The sequence below is a fragment of the Silene latifolia genome, chromosome 10 (genome assembly GCF_048544455.1).
Source record: "Silene latifolia isolate original U9 population chromosome 10, ASM4854445v1, whole genome shotgun sequence".
Classification (NCBI taxonomy): Eukaryota; Viridiplantae; Streptophyta; class Magnoliopsida; order Caryophyllales; family Caryophyllaceae; genus Silene; species Silene latifolia.
This window is the reverse complement of record NC_133535.1, coordinates 43,584,377-43,608,106: the sequence shown is the minus strand read 5'-3', so window position 1 is coordinate 43,608,106 and position 23,730 is coordinate 43,584,377. Positions and strand designations below refer to the sequence as shown.

At 38.4% G+C, this 23,730-nt stretch overlaps 1 protein-coding gene across 1 annotated transcript in view; it reads right to left on the bottom strand.

Annotated features, from left to right (window-relative positions):
- Nucleotides 1–7,649: 7,649 nt before the first annotated feature.
- Nucleotides 7,650–23,730, bottom strand: part of LOC141607517 (uncharacterized) — a 55,948-nt gene continuing 39,867 nt past the window's right edge. Inside the window, exon 8 of the mRNA XM_074426874.1 lies at nt 7,650–8,467. Coding sequence (XP_074282975.1) covers nt 7,650–8,467 — 818 coding nt within the window. The remainder of the gene's footprint in view (nt 8,468–23,730) is intronic.

Below are 23,730 nucleotides of genomic sequence, written 5' to 3'. Positions count from 1 at the left end.
ACTTCAACATGACTTGTATTCCAAAATTCAAGGGGCATGAAAACCCTTTGAACTACATTCGTGCTTTCAAAGATTACATGTTTATCAAAGGCATTAAACCATAGATGTTCTTAAAGATCTTTCCTTCATCTCTCGATACTATCCCTAAACAGTGGTTCTACTCCTTGGAACACAAGAAAATTGCTACCTGGGATGATCCTGCAATTGAGTTCACCAAACAATATGCAGATAATGCTGAAATTCAAGTCAATATGCGCACTCTAGAGGTTCTTACCCAAAATGAGAAAGAAGGCTTCACCGACTTCGTATATGAACCCAATAAAATCATACCGTAGTCCTCCAAAGTGACCCCGACCTCTCAGAAAGGCATATGGAAAGTCGAGGTTGTGTCCCAGTACCGATCAAGGAAAGCTCGAATAAGGCTAAGGTTAGCCCGAATCTTCCTTTCCCTGATCGCCCTCCAAGCTCCCACCAAAGCCTCGAAGGCTCCCAACTCGATGATGGCCTTTTCCTTCTCCGACAGCCTCTCGAAGGCATCCATCATCGTCGTGTAATCGGAAAAGGACCTCATGTTCCCGGGATCCTATATTGATTCAAAGCAAAAGCTATCTTTAGCATAAGACAAATAAGAAGTGAAACGACAAGTAAATAGGAGAAATAATAAGCTCAAAACTTACCAAACTCCTCGCCGTCTTGTAAGACAAGTGGCTCTCTACCGCCCAAATGAGATGTCTACCATCCCATTTCTCGGCCCACTCGGGTGCACCCAAAAGCTAGCGACCACCTCGCCCCACCTCGCCTCACGTTGGCCCTCCGCGAGACCTCCTCAACCTCCTCCTCGAGCATCTCCTTCTATCTCTCTCCCCCCACGAGAGCACGAGAAGGGTCGAAGTCCACGTTCATGGGATCCCTCCCTGACGTAGAAGGCATGTCACCTGCAAAGTCGAGACAAATAAGGCCATGTCAAGCCACAACAAGCCTCTTTGAAGCCGTTTCAAGCATTTTCGAACACTAAAAGTGGTTTTTATCGCCATTTTTGGCCATTTATTTCAAAACCCGACCACACATGTGGTAGCTTAGGGCAAGTCAAGTCTAAGTTCAAGCCTAGTTGTGGGTTTGAGTCGAAAGTTCGGAAGCATTTCGCAACAATAGCGATTATGGCCTAAAAAGTGTCCTGAAAGAGTTATCACAAATCGAAAATTCGACATGATAACAAGTTTACCCATTACACAAGGGTTCCAAAGCACCAAGTTTCATAAAAAATGGACAATCCTAAGGTAATTTTTCGAAGCAATTTTTGAAACAGCGAGAAACCGTCTCATTTTTTGCCCAAATGCTCAATACTTGATGAAAATTCAAAAAGAATACATGGTTATGTTCCTAACATTGTTAATTACCCATTTATAATGTCAATTTTGCAAGACAAATCCATTTGAGGCAAAACCCCCAAATTTTCGAAATAAAGGGAAGAGAAAAACCCTAATTTTTCCGATTAAATTCAAGCAAAAACACAAAATAAAGCAAGAATAAGATACATACCTCGATTAGTCACGATTTATGGCGCAATTTGATCAAGGTTTGGGCAAGATTTACGGAAATTTGAGAGAGTTTAAGAGAGATTTGTGTTTTGTGAAAATGAAACATAACACGGGTTTAATCGCGTTTTTACTCAGACAGGGACAAGCCCAAGAAAAGACGCAGCACTTGATGCACCCCTTCCAAATGCCGTAGCTGTAGCTGCATCTGTTCCCCAGCGAGTCCTCAGCTCAAATTTGAAAGTTCGTTATGAGTTTGTTATTTGTGGGCCCAAGTTTTGTGTGCCTCTTCTCCGACAACTTATATCATATACTTAGCTCTCTTGAGCATTCTTTTCGTCCAGGACTGCGTTTTTGACAGACTGCTAAACCGTCACAGTATTTTATTTCCCAATAAAGGATCCTTTGAACACAGTTCACGAGCTCATTCTTTTTATTATCAGGATTTCGCTTGCAACAACCGAGCAGATTTCCGACGGTGCTTAGGACGCGCCGTTGTCAGTCAAGCCTCTTCATTTTCCTCAACGGTGTTGTAAGACGCACCTTCATCAATACATTTATATTCCCAGTGAGAGTTCATTATAACAAATGTGCTTCTCGAGAAGCGGAGTCTGTTTGAGGACAGACACAAGCAGATTCCCCCAAGAATTATTCGATCCTCACAGAGTCATCCATATTTTCCCCAGCAATATTTTGTAGTGTTGCTCTTGACGATCAAGATGTTCCTAGTCGTCAATATATACTTCTCCAACGATATTTTGCAGTGTTGTTGTTGATAATCAAGACATTATATGGTTCCCCAGGCGAGATTTCGTTGTCGTTCACAGCCTACGAATTTCTCAGAAACAGAGTTCGCTTGAAGACCGACCCAAACTGATTCTCCAGCAGTTCTCCCGGCGTCCTACTGACCTTCAAATCCTTCAGACCTTTCAGATAATCTTTTAATCTTTCAGGCAATCCTAATGCCTTCAAAAATATCAAGAAATTTCTTCAGACACCAAGTTATCTTCAGACCAAAAGTTTCGCCAAAACGCCTTCAGTCCCGTTTCGCCCAGGAGTATCTCAGGTATGGTTTCTCCTTATGGCTGGCGAGCTTCCTTACGTAGTCTAATGGACTTTAAATGACCCTCCCCGATAGTCGACAAACTCTAAAATATTCCCGACGACAGGTCCTTGGTACAGACCCCTTGAGCCGCCTCGCGTCGCCATAGTCGTTAGGTTGTAATCTTCGATTAACCTGGTGGCTATAATTTGACTTTAACCTTGTCCAAGCCTCAGTCAAAGTGGGGGCTCTGTATATACCTTATTTCTACACCTTCCGCAAACCACCCAGTGATGATTGGGCCGCATGTTTGGTACACGGAATGATTTATGACAGTCCGTAAGTTTATCGTCAGGTGATAGCTCAAACACTCGAGTCTACCCCATTGGTCGTCATCTACGTACCGATACGGATGTTTTGACAGTAATCAGAGTTCATTTGGAGTCCGGGTCAAAAACCGCTTCATTTTCTAAGAAACCGTTTAAAATGCCGAGTCGGAATGTTCTAGAATATTCCAGATATTTATTCCCAAGTCAAATTTTATCTTTTGGTAAAATATCTTCCGTATATCATATTTTACGGAATAAGGAAGTATAGATCTACCACAATTCCATAACAGAAACGCGGAAATCTTTCTTCCGGAGGAGGGAACCTCTGGGGAAATGACGCAGCAGATGCCGCGCCTCTTGGAAAGACCGCAGCAGCTATTACGCCTCTTCCCCAGCCCTTTTTGGCTGTTTACAGAATATTTCCGTGATTTCTTTCCAAAGTTTGTGTCATTCCAAAACTCTTCCACATTTTTTTGGTATAAATAGAGACCTTCGGTCTCCATATTTTCCACGCGAGTGTCCGCCCTTCTCTTCTCCCTATTCATTCTAGACCTTACTCTAAGCTTTCGACGCCTACATGCTTGATCAGTCGACCACGTAAGCTCAGATTATTTTGAGTACCAGTCACGTTGCATGACCGACCAATTTGACCACTACACATCAATCAATCAATTAATCTAAAATCCTCTAACGAAGGCACTTTCTACATACATTCGAGTCGAGCAATCACTAACGTTAACTTAGTTAATCGCGTTTCGTCAAACATGTAAGTCTGAAGGTGTAAATCCCGCTTTTAATTTATGTTTTTTATTTTTATACCAATTAATGTAAGGTTTACGTCAAAAGTATATTTAAAACCGACTTAAAAACTCTTTTTATAAAACTGTTTTTACAAAACAGTGGATACCACACGTCGAGAAGAAACGCAGCAGCAGCTGCGCCTCTTCGAAGAATCGCAGCAGCAGCTGCGCCTCTTCGAAAAATCGCAGCATCTGCTGCGCCTTTTCCAGAGGCTGCTCGCTGCTCCTGCTCTTTTTCTTCTTCCTCGAGCTTCCATTGTTTTGTTCTTTCTCGTCTTATTTTCCTACTTTCTTTCATTCTTTAGTATATAAACCATGCTTTAATAATCCTTTTTAAATTATGACATTTTATTTCGACTTAAATCCCTTATAACTCAATATTTGCGGGTTTTCGTCACTAAATCAAACCCGGATTTTAGAAACTCGATTTGTCCATATCAAGTTTCTGGGATTAATCTTTTGTACATAATTTTCTCTACTTGATTTTAGTTTATTAATTTATATTTAATTTTCGAGTTCAGAGTTCGTTCCTTATGTATTTCCGACATCGTAAATAAATCTAATTTGATCTAACTCGTTTAAACTCGTTTTAATCCGTTTTTATCGCTTTTATGACAGTTATAGATGTACGTAATCTGGTAAATCACTTTTACTCGAGTTCCCAATCAATAATCGATATTAAAGTGACCCATGAACGTTAACGGACTGCGGTTCTGACTTCACAGACATAGCTCAACCCAAGAACAGACGCAGGAGGAGTTGCGCCTCTTCCAAGGGACGCAACAGATGTTGCGCCTATGCTGAGATTATTTCTGTCCCTGAACTCTTTCTCGCTTAGACATAGTTTCTAATTACGTGTTTAATTCATTGTAATTTTAATTATTGTAATTTATTTATAGTTTATTTATCCCTCTTGTATGATTTTTTTTCTTGTCTTTCACATGTAATCAATTCTAAGTTCCAACTTTGACCCCAATTTGTTTGCTAAATTACGTGTTCACTGACATAGTTTAATCTCACATGCTAGGATTAATCTGTGCATGTTGCATTGCATGCTTATAATCGACAACATATCAACTATAAATAACTTCCCTAATCATTAGTAGAGGCCGCTATCGAGGCGGGCGGGATTAGGTGTTCAGTAAAAGGACTTCCTAATACGTACCCTCGCCCCTTACTCAAGTTCTCTGTGAACATATGTGTTCATTGGCATCCACGAGAGTCATTCTAGACATAGAATGCTAAGGGTAACGAGTTCTTAGTGTTCATGTCACCACTTTGTGTCTTGACATGGCACGAGGTATTCGAACGGTTCCAATTTCCCATTAAAATTGGTGGCGACTCCACAAATGCACACTTATCAAGCGCTTCCGCGCGCGGCGCGTTTTGCCCACGTCCACACATTATTTAACCCATCACAAATAAACATTTGTATATTTGTATACTACCCCTTGTATTTCCCGAACATTTACTATGTACTACATTGCCAGGAAAAAAGTACAAAAAAAATATTTAATCACCACTAATCCACCACCTTCTGTAACACCCCCGTTTATCCAAGAGGCTTAACTAGGCATTCCTAGATAAAAGAAGTTATTAACATCTCGGATTGCACGGGATAGTGAATAATAAAGTAAAACAAACCACATTACTTTAAATAAATAAATGTTTAACGGCTTTATGACAGTTTATTTAACCAAATAACTGAATAGAAATTATTAAATACATTCTCACAGCGAAAATAAAATAAGTGAAGTATCTAAATAACTGTCAAAGTGAGCTAGACTTCTATACGGTCCATTGTCATCAATCTCACGTCCCAAGCTCCCAGTCAGCCATTTTCTAGTACCTGTCAGTCAATCTGCTCCCTAATAATTGGTTCATCACAGGTGTTTACAGAATACACTGTCAACCAAACGGTTGAGTAGGAATATCTAAACATCATGAATACAACCACAATAGTAATAACAACCAAGATATACAAATGCTTAACAACCAATTCACATCTCCGAGACACCCATTCATCCTGCCAATCCCCGGACCGAGGTATTCATACATTATCCACCAGCGACTAAGCCAGGGGCCTTCCAATACTCATTCAACCAAATCCACAACATAATTATATTAAACATGAATACTCAACAATTGATTAATAATAACAGTTCACATCACTAATATCCCGCGACAACACCCCTTGCCCGTGTCCTAAACCACGGCCAAAACAACCCCGTGACAAGGTCAATACCCGAGAGTCTCACCGTGGTCAACCACCCACCACCATGGTGAGCCCAACCATGCACCACGGCCTCCGTCGAGCCCAACCACCAGACCATAAACCCACGCCCTAGGACCCACTTGTACGGACAAACCCCAACACAACGCCCATCTACCATGTATTAAACCCACAACCAGGACCACCATAAGGACCCACACCACTATTGACCACCACCATCGTCACCTCTGACTCACGGTGGTTCCAGAGATGGCTTCCTTTTCCCATCGTCGCAACTCCACCAATCATGGCAGTTGTCTAAGACGGTTTCAAACAAACACCCACAACTCCCCTGTTTTCACGTTTTCCGGCCATCATCACCACCACCAAAGTTTCACCTTTAGCCCTCCAACCACCACCACAAGGGTCGACTCCACAACTCACGGTCAACCAACCCTAACCCAGGTCACGATGGTTAACGCAAAGGGTTCAAATCCCTGTTTTAATCGCACAACAACGCCATAACCGAGCCACGAAAACCACCTAATTAACCACCCCAGGTCAATCGTCGATGGTCAGTTATGGGTCAGGCAAAGTCGCGGTGGTCCAAGCCAACCTATGGTTGAAGTCACGGTCCCTTGGGTTACGTGTATGGTGGTGCATGGTGATCTTAATCATGGTTACAAGGATGAACAACAAAATTGAATAATTAATAGAGTAAATTAGATTTTACTTTCTTTTGAAACCAACTTTTTTAAAATTACTCCCTTTTGAATTTTTTTTTTAAATTACTCTCTTAAGTTACATTTTTTTGCTAAAATTACTCCTTAAAATTGCATTTTTTCCTAAAATTGCTTCAAAACTCCAATTTAAGTTTACTTATTTCCTCTGTTTTTGAACTCCCCCTACGTTTGTCTATACTTTAAAGGTGTAGATTGGCTAAGTCACAAGCGGAATAAGTACAAAACAGACGAAATAAATCACTTAAAGTGGAGTTTAGGAGCAAATTTAGCAAAAAATGAAATTTAAGGGATTAATTTTATCAAAAAAAATTAAATGGGAGTAATTTTAAAAATTTCGATTTCAAAAGGGAGTAAAATCTAAATTACTCTAATTAATAAGACGGTCTTACCTTTTGTCGATTACTTGATCTTAATTCCCTTCCTCTTTCTCTAGATCCCTTATTCTCCTCTTTTGTAAATTAATTTCAGTTTATGAATGAATAAAGTTAGGGTAAGGTCCCCTCTTCTCTATTTATACTTGGTAGAAAGACAATTAGGAAACCTCTATTTATATTATTATTAATTATTTTTACGTAATTATCACTATTATTATTATTAGTATTCGACGAGTACTCTACGCCCTAATACACGGCCCAATGCTAATTCCCGACTCAACAATTATTTACTATTTTATTATATTATTCCGTCTTACTCACTATTATTAATTATAAACGTCATAATTAATTCATTAAAATGCAATTATAAATGCTACCAAAATACGGGGTATTACAGCTTCGCCCCATAGATAGAACTTCGTCCCGAAGTTCACTAAAAGTACTCAAATTAGCTGAATAACCTCCAACTGGCCAAATAAAATTTGAACTACAACACATTATCAAATCGTTATAACACACTCTAATTATTAAACTTACCATCAAAATGGCAATAAAATGAGAGGTTTTACATCATATCCCCCTAAAAAAGGGTTACAACCCCGTAACCAACTAAACTAAACAAAAAGATTAGGGTACTTGTCCCTCATAGCAACTTCAGCTTCCCACGTAACTTCCTCTGCATTATGATTAGTCCACAAAACCTTCACTAAAGCTGTCTCTCCAGTCCGAGTCTTTCTCACTTTCCTGTGCAATAATTCTTTAGGCATTTCAACATAGGACATTCGCTCATCTATCTCCACATGCTCAGGCTCCAATACATGAGTAGGATCACTCACATACTTCCTTAGTTGTGAAACATGGAACACATTATGAACTTTGCCCAAAGCTTGAGGTAGTGCTAATCGATAAGCTACCTCTCTAACTCTGTCTAAGATCTCATATGGTTTAATAAACTTCTGACTCGGCTTACCTCTCTTCCTAAACCTCATCACACTCTTCATATGAGATACTTTTAGAAAAACTTTGTATCCTACCTCCAACTCTATCTCACTTCTCTTCAAATCAGCATAACTGTTCTGTCTATCCTGCGCAGCTCTCATCTTTTGCCGAATTACATGTACTTGCTCCACCATTTCGTGAATTATTTCAGGCCCCAACACCACTACATTTGCCTTATCATCCCAACAAAGTGAACTCCTGCACTTCCTCCCATACAATGCCTCAAAAGGTGTCATGCCAATGCTAGCATGATAAATATTATTATAAGAAAATTCAATCTCTCCTCCCCTGATCCACCAAACTCCATCACACAAGCTTTCAACATATCCTCCGGTGTCTAAATAGTCCTTTCGGTCTGACCATCCATAGCTGGATGAAATGATGTACTCATCTTCCAGTGAGTCCCCATCAAGGATTGTAACTCCTGCTAGAACTTAGATATAAACCTTGAATCACGATTAGAAACAATATCTTTAGGCACACCATAAAGCATCACCACATACTTGATATAAGCCTTATACAACTCCACCTTACTCCACATATCTTTCATTGGAATAAAGTATGCTGACTTAGTTAATCTATCCACAATCACCCATATCATATTATTCCCTTTTTGAGTCCTTGGCAAGCCAACAATAAAATCTAGGGAAATGCTCTCCCACTTCGATTCTAGCACATCTAAAGATTGAACTTTACCTTGTGGTCTTTTGTGTTATCCTTCACCCTTTGACACACTAAGAATCTCGTAACAAACTCATCTACCTCCTTCTTCATCTTTGGCCACCAAAAAGTCTTCTTCAAATCTTTATACAATTTGCCTCCTCTAGGATGAACACAATAAGGTGAAGAATGAGTTTCAGTACGGATCTTTCTTTTCAATTCATTATTATCAGGTACACACCATCTTTCAGCAAATCAAAGACTGTCATCAGAATGAATATCGAATTTGGAAACACCCTCAGTGCCTATGGCATTGCTCACGGCCGCGCGCCACTTCACCAGTCTAGGATCATCTTTTGGCTTCTCCCTGATCTCAGCATATAACTAGGGCTCTATGTGTAATACCCGCCCTATTTAGGGACCCGTTGACTGACATGTTGACCATGAGACGCCTTTAGTAAGGAAGACAAAGGGAGACTATGCTGTCATCGTAACTCGATACTCGACTTAGTAGGAGTCACGCTGCCGAGTATCTGGGGTACTCGACCGAGTGCGGCGTACTCGGCCGAGTAAGTCCATACTCGACCGAGTACCTCGTCTGATAGTGTGTTAATATAAAACGCGATGACTAAAACGTAATTCATTTCCATGTTTCATTCTATCGTTTCTAAAACCTAACCTCCCCCCCCCCCCGCGGTAATTCTCTCATCTATCTTTACCAATCTTAAGTGGCCTTGAACCTTAATCTGGCAAAGGGGGTGGCCTATGCATGAGGTCGTCAAGTCGGGTGTCGCCGCCTTCGGTCCTTCGAGGTGAGTTTGTGAATAATTGTGTATTTTGCAGTAGATCTTGAATAGCTTAGTGATAGGGTACGTTTGTTTTTTGTAGGATACGATACGGAGTCTTGCTTAATGTGGTGGGATGGTTGCATTCTATGGAGTAGCGAAAAGGTAGGGTTTTCCCTAATATGTTGATTGTATAATTGATTTAATATTGGTTGTGATTGATTGTATAACTTGTATCATTTGAATTGAGATTGATTGAGATTATATTATTGATTGGTATTATTGTTATGGGACCATTTTCAGGAGATGGTTCAAACCTCATGTTCACCCCTTGTAGCTCTCGTCACAAGGAGGATGTGCAGATTAATGATCTGGGTTCGCTCATTGTGATGAGCGGGGATTTGGTGGGCAAGGCTGCGATCCCCCACTGGCAGTATAGGTTACCTGTTGCGATAGGTTACTTAGCAGGGCTACACACATCGGTGTCTAGTCTCTTACTGGTTACTACTAGAGTTTGGAGGATGGTTACTACAGTTAGATTGGTTGTGTATTACATTGTTGTGAATTCCTATGTTGATTGTGTAGTTGACTGACCCCGTTTATTGTTTTCAAAACTGTGGTTATCCATTCGGGAATGGTGCGCAGTTGGCCTAGCAGGTATAGGATGTTGATGTGGCTTGCGGGTTATGGACGGGATCGAGTCATCACGATGTTTAAGCTAGCTGCTATCGTCACCTTAACTCTAGTTGTTCTTTTCATTTTCTTTTCTGATTTGTAATCCATCTTGGTTATGTTTTGTATAAATAGTAAGAATACCTTTAATAATTGTTCTTCTAAGGTCTATTTGATATACTTACCTCGGGCAACCGAGATCGTAATGCCTTTACTTATTTGAGAAGGTCTTGTTAAGGCTCCTTGGTAAGTGGTGGTATTACAAAGTGGTGTCAAAGCGGCAATTTTGGAATCTGAACCAAATGAATGTAGGTGTCACAATAAGATGAACCATGGTGTATGTGTGTTGGGAGCCCTCTTATGTCGGTTTTGGGTGAGAAGACGCCATCATCTCAGAATCTCGGTCCCAACATGCTTAAGCCAGCAACTTCTCGTGGGGTAAATATGTGGGATTATGTGTGTGTGCTGGATATTGTGTGGTCTTCTTGGATGTCATACTGGGTTTTGGTATAAGAGTTGAATTGGTTGTGATGCAAGAGATGGTGTGTGTTCGTACATGTGAATGAACTTGTGTGATTAGCTTAGAATTCTATGTATGATAGGCATAACAAAAGAGGGAACGGGAGATGTTAACGGCATAGTACGTAAATGTGTATGCATGATGTGTGAATGACTTGTGATAGTGTTTCATGAAGTAAACAGAGTAAATAATTGTATGCATGTAACTTCATAGGTGGATCTAAGCAAGTTTGAATATTTTAGGGTGGGCGTAACATGGTAAGTTCTGCGGAAAGAGTTATACGGGGTACACTGTATTTTATGATAGTAAGTCAAATGGGTGTGAATCATTGATAAGTTGCATGGTGAATGATAACAATAGGACATAAATGTGATGAGTTCTGAATAAGTTTAAACCCCGAACAACATTTATCGTTTTGCAAGGAAGATTCTACGTGAAGTTTACAAAAAAATCCGTTACTATTTGAGGGTACTCGATCGAGTACAAAGGGTACTCGACTGAGTATGCTCTACTCGACTGAGTACATTCAAAATCGGTCGAGTACTCAGAAGTCAGTAGCTATGATAATATGCAATCTTAAGTACTCGACCGAGTAGAGGCTACTCGGCCGAGTAGGCCTAATACTTGGCCGAGTACCCCAAAAATTCGCCGGTTCATCTCTTATTTTCTGGAACGCTGTAAACACACAATCCCTTTATTTCACGGCGCCTACACTTCATATCATACCCAAATTTCTTAAAATTTTTCTTTCACAACATAACTTTGGTGATTTATGCTATTTAGCTCTCGAATTCATCTTCTTGTCTTCCACACTTCAATCAATTTCCAATTCAAGGTAATATGTTTTAATAGCTTCTTGTTTTCATTTAATCGATTGTGTAAGTTGCCCAAATCTGAAAATTTCTACTCTTTTAATTCAAAGAATCATGTTGGAATGTTGTTAATTTGGTAATAGTTACCTCAATTAATCGATTTACATATGCAAAGGATGATTTCTAAGCCCAAATTTCCCGATTTTTATACTGAAAATTTGTAGGGTTTGCCTCAAAATTTTGATTTTTGGTCACTTAGATTCCTTATATGATGCATATAATAGTCGAATTGGTGTTGGTAATGCTCTACCAAATGAATATCTTGTACCTTTTGATAGATAAATTCGTATTAAACTTCGTCTTAAAAGAGAACAAAACTGAAAATCCCTCTTAACATTGTGTGTATTTCGGAAAATTTGTTAAACTTGTATTCTTGAAGCATGCCGAAACCTAGAGCACCTCCCAAGAAGAGGACCCGCGCCAATACCGTGATGGAACAAGGACAATCAAGCGAGGAGCCGTTTGTTCCTCCGTTTGACCAATATCCGACGGTAATATTTGCTGACTTTAAGCAGCGGTCTGCTTTCGTAGCCTTAATGGGTCGTACTATGTGGCCTACCCGGTTTGTGGATCCGGGGGTCTTGAAAGACTTGGGTATTGAATCGAATATAGTGCGCATATTCAAAATCTTGGGAATTGAGGGGTTGTATCACCTCTGTAAGAAGTCATATCCTTTTCTTACCTTAGAATTTATGAGTTCATTCAAATATGATGTGGGTATAAAGACAGGGTTGGTTTTCGCCTCTTAAACACCGACCATTCCTTGACCCTTGACCAGTTTGCCGAGAACTTGGGATTGGAGACCGAGAAGGAGGGGTATATCAGTGATGTGGCGACGGAGAGTGGGGCACCCCACTACCTTCCTTACCTTACCGTCCGACCCCCCCTTACCTCTAGTGCTATGCTAATCAACGATGTCCAACATGTGTCGCTTCTTATCTTCCCGAGGATATTAACTTGATTTCTTTACGGTCGGAATGACGCAAGAAAGTTAAACTCCCATGAGGTGATGCTTTTGATGTCCTATCTCAACCCCCTTCGGAGGGAGCGCTTCTACTACAATGCTCCCAGTGTGGTGTGTGCCAGCTTGGCACTTATGGTTCGCGCTAGGAACCGTTACCTTAGTTGTGGGGCCACAGTGACCCGATTGGCCCAGCGACTGACCGACTTTGTAGCCCTGGCTAAGTCGACTTCTGCCCTGTTTAAGACCTCCCCTACCATAGATGAGGCTTACTTGTGCCATGTGAAGTGGTTGAGGAGGTTGAACGATGGATCCTTAGCGTGGAGGGTGAAGGGAACTAAGTGGATGAAATTGTCTGATGTTGAGCATCTACCTGTGATTGACCACTTGCGGGAGTATGACCCAGGGAGTGGGGAACCCGAGCCCGATTCCCCAGTTCTACCTTGTCTCCCCTGAGATCCATATGGACTTACGTGACCCGATCATAGCTTCTAGTAAGTAGAAGACTATTCCGACACCTCGGGAGCACCATGGAGTGAGGATGACCAGAGCGGTGGAGACCGAGCCTTCTTACACCCCACAGAGCTTATAGCCACACTAGTACCCGTCCTATCCTACGGTCCATGACCCTAAGATGCAGATTAGTTAGCTTACTGGGAGGATATCTATTACCTTAGTGCTAAGGAACATGCACGAGATGGCGCATCTGCAGAACGTGGGAACCGGGCTTGCTCAACCAACGTGGTGGAGCGGATTAGGAGATGATAGCGGGGTGTTCCACAGCTATGGGTGGACCGCACTACATGGAGAGCTACGGAAGACTATGAGTAGGGTTGCCTTGCTGAGCCGTGAGGAGCCAACTGCGGTAGTCAGCTTGACGATGCGGGGAGATGGTTTGGTGGTGACCACGCAGCTGGGGCATATCAAGGAGTTGGGACTTCAGGCACAAGTGATGGGAAAGACATGGATTAGGATGTGGGCGTAGACCCTTGAACTCCCTTTATTTGTTGTTTGATTTCTTGGATATTTATTGCGGATTTCTTATCACTCTTTGGCATTTGAATTTATTCGGATATCTGTAATCGAGCCATAAGGCCAAGACTTTACTTTTCTATGTTGCTTTATGGTTAAGACTTTATTTCATATGTTGGTCGATGGTTGAATGTGTATTGCAGGTAAATGTTTGTGGTTTCATGGTGTCAATTGAGAAAAACATCGAGTTTTGCCTCTAGGTACTCGACCGAGTACTGACTACTCGACCGAGTACCTCATACTCGGCCGAGTGCTCGCTGGTACTCCACCGAGTACCCTGAGCGGGAGTTCTTATATCAGTTCGTAAACCGATGCTTCGTTGTATGAGATGCTAAGCTTTGGTATATGTTTTTATGAGGTTTGTTGATACCGAGGTATATATGATATGGTATTAGTATGACGATATATTGTGGCGATCCTAACACTTGGGTTGGAATTGAGACGGATGTGATATGAGAAGTGGTGTGGTTAGAAACATAATAACCATATGGTATTAGTGGTGTTGTGCATTGCATACGTCTTTCCTATCATCTGTGATTTCAAGTTAAATTATTTCCGCTTCATACAAAGTATGGTGACAATACATCAATTTCGTGCATACTTCTAATTGTTAGAAAAGGTGATGATTTTTTTCGTTAATTGTTGTGTTCAAACATGTATACCTTACTTTTACATTTGGGAGTGAACTTCGGGGACGAAGTTCCTTTTTAGAGGAGTAGATAACATCACGGTAAAAGAACTTGCAAAAACTTCTTTAAACTGTTGCTTTTAATTCTTTAAACTGTTGCTTTAATAACTTTTGATCGTTTCTATTTAACTTATTTTAATTTCATCAGCTTTGTTTTCAAAAAGATTTAGTGGAACAGCATGGTAATAATGTAGTTGTTTGGGTAAACACTGATTTTACTTGTGGCAGACATTGGTTTTAAGGTCGTTATAATCATGCCATGGTAACTTTGTGGGTAGGCATGTAATAGTAAAAACTTTGTAGTTCATACCTTGGCGCTACTTGATGATTGCATGAATACTACATGATCTTTCATGTTGCCTTGTTGCGTTATGATTGGAGTGTGGGACAAACATCGGGAACTATGTTCCTTTTAAGGGGGGAAGACTATAATACCTGTCCTGTTTAGGGACCTGTTAACTGACATGTTGACCATGAGAGGCCCTTAGTAAGGGAGACAAAGAGAGACTATGTTGTCATCGTAACTCGATCCTCGACCAAGTAAAAGTTACTCGGCCGAGTATCTGGGGTACTCGACCGAGTGCGGCATACTCGGCCGAGTATGTCCATACTCGGCCGAGTACCTCGTCTGACAGCGTGGTAATATAAAACGCGATGATTAAAACGTAATTCATTTCCACGTTTCATTCTATCGTTTCTAAAACCTAAACTTTATCTTCCCCCCATTCTCTTATCTCTCTCTACCAGTCATAAGTGGCCTTGAACCTTAATCCGGTAGAGAGGATAGTCTATGTATGAGGTCATCAAGTCCGGTGTCGCCGCCTTCGGCATCGTTTTTGCTAGTTATTTAGACCATATTAATACTCATCTTATGATATTAAAATTACAAATTAATTTAAAATGGTCTAAATCTACATGCATGTATAGAAAAATAACAAAAGGATGGTATAAAACCATCTTAAGAGAAAAATTTCCTTACATTGGAATAAGGCAAATTTTGGGCACCACAAAGGTCTCCTAACTTTGTAGTTCTTGTGCTAAAATAGAAGTGGATGATCTTCCTTCACCTTAGGACTCAAAGTAGAGTACCTCCTTAAAATGCACCCAAGATTTTACCCCAAAATCACTAAAATTAGTAACTAGATAATAGTAGTGAAAACCCTTAATAATATCAATATTACTACTATAGTAATACTTATTTTATAATATTATTTGTTTGTGATTTATTTTGATGGTAAAATAATCAACACTTGATCAATCTTTTATTAAGAAAATAAGAACATATTTGTCCTCCTTAAGCTCTTAATAATTGACCAAAGTGGATTGTTGGAGGAAATTTTGGTCAATTTTTAACAACCTCTAACAATCACCACAATCATGCATATATCTATATATAGGCTCTCATATGTAAACAAATGAGAAATAGTGTAGGAAACATAGTCACATGGTTTGGCTAAAAGTTGAGTCAAAAACCATGTGATTGTCACCTAACAATTCGGTCCATATAGAGGGTATTTGGGTCTTAATTTGACTTTTGACATTTGTCCCACAAATGCTTATAATTCTTATATTTAATTATCCAATTAAATATTAACTTGATTATTTAACACTTAAACAATACAAATTAGTAAATAATGTACAATCAACACTTAAGTGGCATTTTACTATTTTATCAATATAAAATATACTTTATAAAACCCATTTAGCTAATTTTTACAACTCCTTGTAATTATAATTAGCTAATTACCTCCATCTGAAAATATATATACACACCATATTAATATAGTAAATTAACTATTAATTACTATATTCTCTCTTAACATTTACTATTCAATTATCAAATAATTTAATAATAAATTCCTTTGGCCCGAATTCTTAACTCGTCATCAAAATATAATTTACTTGACTTATAAAAGTCAATACACATAAGGGACTAATTAATTATATCTCATAAAAATAATTAGTATATCTATTGGGGTTACATCCTATAGGTGTGACCATAAGGGATCAGCTGATCACCGCCGTCACACGACAGTAATGTCAAACTCTAGTCAGCCAATCATTACCGATTAACGATGACCAGCTGGCAAATAAATAAATAAATCCCTGATATTCCTTTTACGAGATTTAATATGTAAACGCACTTATTGTGGAGGACACTACTCCAACAATCTCCCACTTGTCCGACACAAGTGTGCGTTACCAATTCTCTTGTCCAATAATATCTCCCACTCAATGCAAGATGTCTTTCAGGTCGTTCTTGCACGTGATCATATCATAATGTGGTTTCCTCGATCAGGAGAATGACTGTCTGACCGGATAATCTACTATAGATCTCATCCGAGCGTGGCCACGCATTCACAGTCATCTCTCCTCGAGTGGCCTTGAGATAAAATATGACTTAAATGGACAATCCTGTTGACCTATTTTCTTCGTTCGATACAGATCACAATGACCCAGTAAATGCTCATCGGCCTCCTTTTACGGCGCGACCTAGAACAAAAACCAAAGCAACCGGAAAACCGCACCAACTCAGACAAATAGTCACCAGTCTAAAGAATTGACTCGAAGGAATAAATAGAAATCCTCGCCACGACCTAGCAACAAAAGGACTCTATAAACGGTCAATGTCCGACAAATTATCTCACAATATGCCTATGTAATCGACCAGTCATCACTATGACCATATGACAGTCGAACTTGTCATCTATCGCCTTACAATCTAGTCACTCTGAGACGTCACCTCATTAAGTAACTAGGGACAAAATATAAAGTTAATCCAGTTCACTTAATAGGGTTCGACATTGTTTTTGCAACCTATTTGGAGAAAACAAAGTATATAAAATTCAGACATAAAACCGAATATAACTATAAATGCAACTTATCATATATGAAATAATAAATACAATATTTTGATTATTACATATCATATAATTTACAACAGTTATGGCATTCGTCTCAACCCCATCGAAACTACATGACTATCATGTTTAGCTTGAGACAAAGGCTTGGTTAAAGGATCAGCGATGTTGTCAGCTGTCCCAACCTTACAAACTGTAATTTCTTTCCTTTCGATTAAATCTCTAATTACATGAAATTTCCTAAGTACATGTCTAGACTTGTTACTAGACTTGGGCTCTTTTGCTTGAAAAATAGCCCCACTGTTATCACAATATAAAGTGATAGGATCCTCGGCGGTAGGAAATACCTTCAGTCCCTCTAAAAATTGACTAATCCAAATAGCTTTCTTTGCAGCTTCAGAGGCTGCAATGTACTCAGCTTCCGTTGTAGAATCAGCAGTCATAGACTCCTTGAAACTTCTCCAGCAAACCGCCCCTCCGTTCAACAAAAAGACAAAACCAGCCTGGGATTTCAAATCATCCCTATCGGTTTGGAAACTGGCATCCGTATAACCTCTTATACGTAATTCAGATTCTCCTCCAAACACTAAGAATGAATCTTTAGTCCTTCTCAAGTACTTCAGAATATTCTTGACGGCTATCCAGTGACTCTCACCTGGAGTTTTCTGAAAACGACTCGTCATACTTAAAGCATATGAGACGTCAAGACGAGAACACATCATAGCATACATGATCGATCCAACAGCGGAAGCATAGGGAATCGATTTCATGCGTTCAATATCCTTAGGCTCAGTAGGACACTGTGACTTACTCAAAGTGATTCCACTGCCCATAGGTAGAAAACCTCTCTTGGAGTTTTTCATATTGAATCGGTCAAGAATCTTATCGATATAGGCTTCTTGACTCAATGCTAATATCCTTTTGGATCTATCCCTATAGATCCGGATACCTAAGATGCACTGAGCTTCTCCCAAATCTTTCATTTGGAAGTGATTTCCCAACCACTTCTTAACAGAAGCAAGCATATCAACATCATTCCCAATGAGTAATATGTCGTCCACATAAAGAAGTAAGAAAACAACTCTACTCCCACTAAACTTCATGTATAAACATGGTTCCTCAACACTTCGAGAAAAACCATTCTGTTTAATAACATGATCAAAATGATGATTCCAACTCCTTGACGCTTGCTTAAGACCATAAATGGATCTCTTAAGTTTGCATACTTTGTTAGGATTTTTAGGATCCACAAAACCCTCAGGTTGTGTCATGAACACTTCCTCTTCCAGAAACCCGTTCAGGAAAGCGGTTTTGACATCCATTTGCCATATCTCATAATCATGAAATGCAGCAATCGCTAACATTATCCGAACAGATCTAAGCATAGCAACTGGTGCAAAAGTTTCATCATAGTGTAAACCATGAACCTGGGTGAAACCTTTTGCAACCAATCTAGCTTTGTAGACATCTTTATGTCCATCCATGCCGATCTTAATCTTGAATATCCACTTACACTGAAGAGGTCGAACATATTTAGATAAGTCAACCAGGTCCCACACCTGATTATCGTACATGGAATCCATTTCGGATTGCATGGCCTCGAGCCATAGCTTAGAGTCATAACTCATAATAGCTGCTTTGTAGGTCTTGGGTTCATCACTTTCCAAAAGTAAAACCTCATAGTCACCATCTTCCTCTATGACACCAAGGTATCTATCAGGCTGGCGACTAACCCTTTCTGACCTCCTAGGTTCAGAGGGAACAATAACTGATTCAGACGTAGAAGGAACATCTTCCTGTATTATCAAATCAGTTTGTGGCTCTTGAACTTCGTCAAGTTCAAATTTTCTCCCACTCTGTCTTCTAGAAATAAACTCTTTTTCTAGAAAGACAGCTTCACGAGCCACAAACACTTTGTTCACGTTACTATTGTAGAAGTAATATCCACAAGTTTCCTTAGGGTAGCCTACAAAAATATACTTTTCAGAACGAGGTGCAAGCTTATCGTCAGACTTGCTCTTGACATAAGCATCACAACCCCATACTTTCATGTATCGCAGATTCGGGACTTTCCCTTTCCATATCTCATATGGAGTTTTGTCAGTTGCTTTAGTGGGACTTTTATTAAGTGATTGTATAGCAGATAAAATGGCAAAACCCCAGAATGACTTAGATAACTCTGTTTGACTCATCATTGATCGAACCATATCTAATAAAGTTCGATTCCTCCTTTCAGCCACACCATTTAATTGTGGTGTGCCAGGAGGAGTTAACTGAGATACAATACCGCAGTTTATAAGGTGATCTTTAAAGTCATTGCTTAAATATTCCCCACCACGATCTGATCGTAATGCTTTAATCTTCTTATTTAATTGGTTTTCTACTTCATTCTGAAACTCTTTGAACTTATCAAAAGCTTCACTTTTATACCTCATTAAGTAGATATACCCATATCTACTCATGTCATCGGTAAAAGTAATGAAATAATCATAATTACCTCTAGCAGTGACTGTCATTGGCCCGCATACATCGGTATGTATTAAACCCAATAACTCACTAGCTCGAGATCCCTTTCCTAGAAAAGGTGAACGAGTCATCTTGCCAAGAAGATAAGATTCGCATGTACCAAATGATTCGAAATCAAAAGGTATAATTACACCAGTCGACACTAGTCTTTTAATGCGCTTCTCGTTGATATGTCCTAATCGACAATGCTATAAATAAGATTGATTAGGATCACCTGTTTTGAGTCTTTTATTATCTAAATGATAAACATCATTGCAAGTATCTAGAATATAAATACCATTAATTGAAATAGCTTGACTATATACAATCCCATTAAGGGAAAAAGTACAACACTTGTCTTTAATTACAAAGGAAAACCCTTCTGTGTCTAACACAGATACGGATATTATATTTCTAGATAGCGTTGGTACAAAATAACAATTATTAAGATGTAACTCCAACCCGAAGCTAAACTAAGTACATATGTTCCTACTGAGACGACAGCTACTTTAGACCCGTTTCCCATTCGGAGATCGACATCACCCTTGTTTAGCTTTCTTATGTTTTTTAGGCCCTGCAATGATTACACAAGTGAGAACCACAACCACTATCTAATACGCAAGTTGTATTTGAAGCATAATTTATGTCTATCATAAAAGATTCGGTTGAGAAATTACATGTCGGCTTCACAATGCCAGCTTTTATGTCATCCAGGTACTTTGTACAATTACGTCTCCAATGTCCGTTGTTATTACAATAATTACAAGTGTCTTTAAGAGGATTACCCTTTATAGGTTTAGGCTTGGTAGAGCAATTCACAATTGCTTTACCGTTTCCCTCCACCTGAACGGGCTTCTTACCTGCGTTCCTCTTAAACTGCTTCTTCCCCTTCACGTTAATCGTAAGCACATCTTTCCTCGTGCTCCCACTCAATCCCATGTCCTTCTCTGCTTGCACAAGTAGAGAATGGAGCTCATGTAAACTCTTTTTCATGTTCGTCATATTGTAATTTACCCTAAATTGGGTAAATCCCTTGACGTGCGAGAGAGAGTGGAGCACTCGGTCCACCACTAGTTCGTCGAGGATCTTACATCCCAACCCCTCTAAAGTTTCCACGTACTCAATCATTTTAAGTACGTGTGAACTTACAGGTTGACCATCTTTGAGGTTAGCCTCAAAGAAACGAACTGCGGTGTCATACTGAATTATTCTCGGGGCTTGAGAAAACATAGTAGAAAGCCTCGAGAATACTTCATGTGCATCGCGAAACTTGACACATTGCCTTTGTAAAGCAGGATCCATTGAAAAAATCAAAATATTTTTAATTGCGGCGGATTCCTTTTGATAATTTGAAAAAGCCTCCCTTACATCGGCAGTGGCCCTAGTACTAGGCGAAGGGGGAGAGGGATCGACAAGGTAGCGTAATTTGCCATCACCTACGGCAGCTAATCGAAGTTGTTCCTCCCAATCTTTAAAATTACTACCGTCGGCTTTTAAAACATATTTGTCCATAAAAGAACGTAGCCATGAATCTCTAGCTATGGTGACGGTTTCACTAGTAGAAGTCATCATAATTACTACAGAGGAAATAAAGGAAAGATTAACATTTATCGTCTAGAAATATTTAACTTGTGAAACTATTTAACAAGTTCCCATTTATATAATGATCTCCCACTGAATTATATAAATGATTCCAAAATCCAATTTTATATAAACACGGGCACGGTGGACCGATTCAACCCATATTTATATAAATTTGGCGAGTCAACAACTTTGACTGATTCTACTACTAGAACTCTTGGTTGACGGATTTTCTTAAAATCTATCTTTTAGCCCCAGAATAAATATGGGCACGGTGGACCGATTCAACCATATTTATCCCGTTGAGTCCAACCAATTTTCACGTGTAATAACCTTTATTACCCTACTTACCCAACGTAAAAAGAGTGTACCTCGGTGATCTGAACCTACCTCTAATGAAGAAGGGATTCATATGTGCTATTATTTGGTAAGGCTTAATCTCAATTTAAACAAACGTGAGAGATCTTATCAAATTAATTGTCTATCACTTTTAAGTGAACTAAATTGGTGAATGCTAGACAATTAAATCGATAACAACAAAAAAATAAAACATGTAGTGACGATTTGGCATGAATGCATAAATGAATTAAAACAAACAAGTCCTAATATGGCCACCTAGTTAATCTAATTAACTTAAAATTATTACACTTCGGAAACCAACTCCTTGGTCCCTTGAGTCTTCATAAAATGGCCTCCTTCTTTAGGATTTCGGAACGCCTTTCCGAAAACACCGTCTTCATGAAAACTCCGTCTTTAGGTGTTTCATCTAATTACGAATAATTAAATTACATAACAATACCCTATTATACAATTTGTAATAAAATAAAAATAAAAATTATTAATTAATTACAAATTAGGCGATACGAAATCGCAATTAATTACAAAACAAGTCAATATTTCTTTACATTACGGGAAATACCAACTTCTACCTATGGCCATATTAGGAAAAATTACATTATTATAATGCAAAAAAAAAACATTCATCTAAATGAATAATAAAAACGCATTATGTAAAATGACATGCCAAATCGTCTAACTTACCAACAACGATCATTTGAGCTTGCTTTGATGGAATTTTTACCAATAAAAATTCATAATCAATTCTTAAAACAATTTTAAGACATACTCATCATACTAATCTGGTCATATATCAAAATAATTATTCTCAACAATTATCTTGAATTTATATGGGAATTAAAACACAATTATGACAAAAATGATATAATAATTCACAATTATCATACAAAAATTCCATTTAATTTAAAAATTTATGGAAAAATAAATTTCAAAGCCATGAACATTATGGTCTTACACCAAAAATGCCATGCAAGTAAAAATTTTTGTTTTTAAAATTTATTTAAAACGATTTCACAATTTAATCGGTAAAGCGATAATTTTTACGATTTACTTCTAAATCAAACCATAAAAATTGAAATGACTTAAAATAAAATTTTATACATTTTGGAACAATTTCCAGGAGCTAAAAATTCAGAAATTTCGAGACCTCAAATTAAATCAATATTTATTTACAAAATAACCATTATTTACCAATTTTTATCAAATAAAAATTAATAAACTACCTAAATTAATCACATTAATCTAAAGTATCTACTTATCTCATAAATAGAACATGCATGTGGTTATTTCTAAATAAATATGCATAAAATTAACATGCAATCAATTTTAATTAACTATTAATTAATTTTAATGCATTTTTACTCAATTTTATGCCATTTTAAGTTATAAAAAGTGGAAAAATTTAACAAAAATCAAATTTTCGTCCCATATAATTCTAAGACCAGATTATTTACATTTAAGACCATATTATGTGATAAAACTAAGTTTAGTAACATAATATCAATTTTATTAATTTACTAGTATCTCATAAATTACTAAAATCATCTTAAGACAACATGCATGTATTTAACAATGCTCTGATACCACTTGCTAGTTATTTAGACCATATTAATACTCATCTTATGATATTAAAATTAAAAATTAATTTAAAATGGTCAAAATCTACATGCATGTATAGAAAAATAACAAAAGGATGGTATAAAACCATCTTAAGAGAAAAATTTCCTTACATTGGAATAAGGCAAATTTTGGGCACCACAAAGGTTTCCTACCTTTGTAGTTATTGTGCTAAAATAGAAGTGGATGATCTTCCTTCACCTTAGTACTCAAAGTAGAGTACCTCCTTAAAATGCACCCAAGATTTTACCCCAAAATCACTAAAATTAGTACCTAGATAATAGTAGTGAAAACCCTTAATAATATCAATATTACTACTATAGTAATACTTATTTTATAATATTATTTGTTTGTGATTTATTTTGATGGTAAAATAATCAACACTTGATCAATCTTTTATTAAGAAAAGAAGTCCATATTTGTCCTCCTTAAGCTCTTAATAATCGGCCAAAGTGGATTGTTGGAGGAAATTTAGGTCAATTTTTAACAACCTCTAACAATCACCACAATCATGCATATATCTATATATAGGCTCTCATATGTAAACAAATGAGAAATAGTGTAGGAAACATAGTCACATGGTTT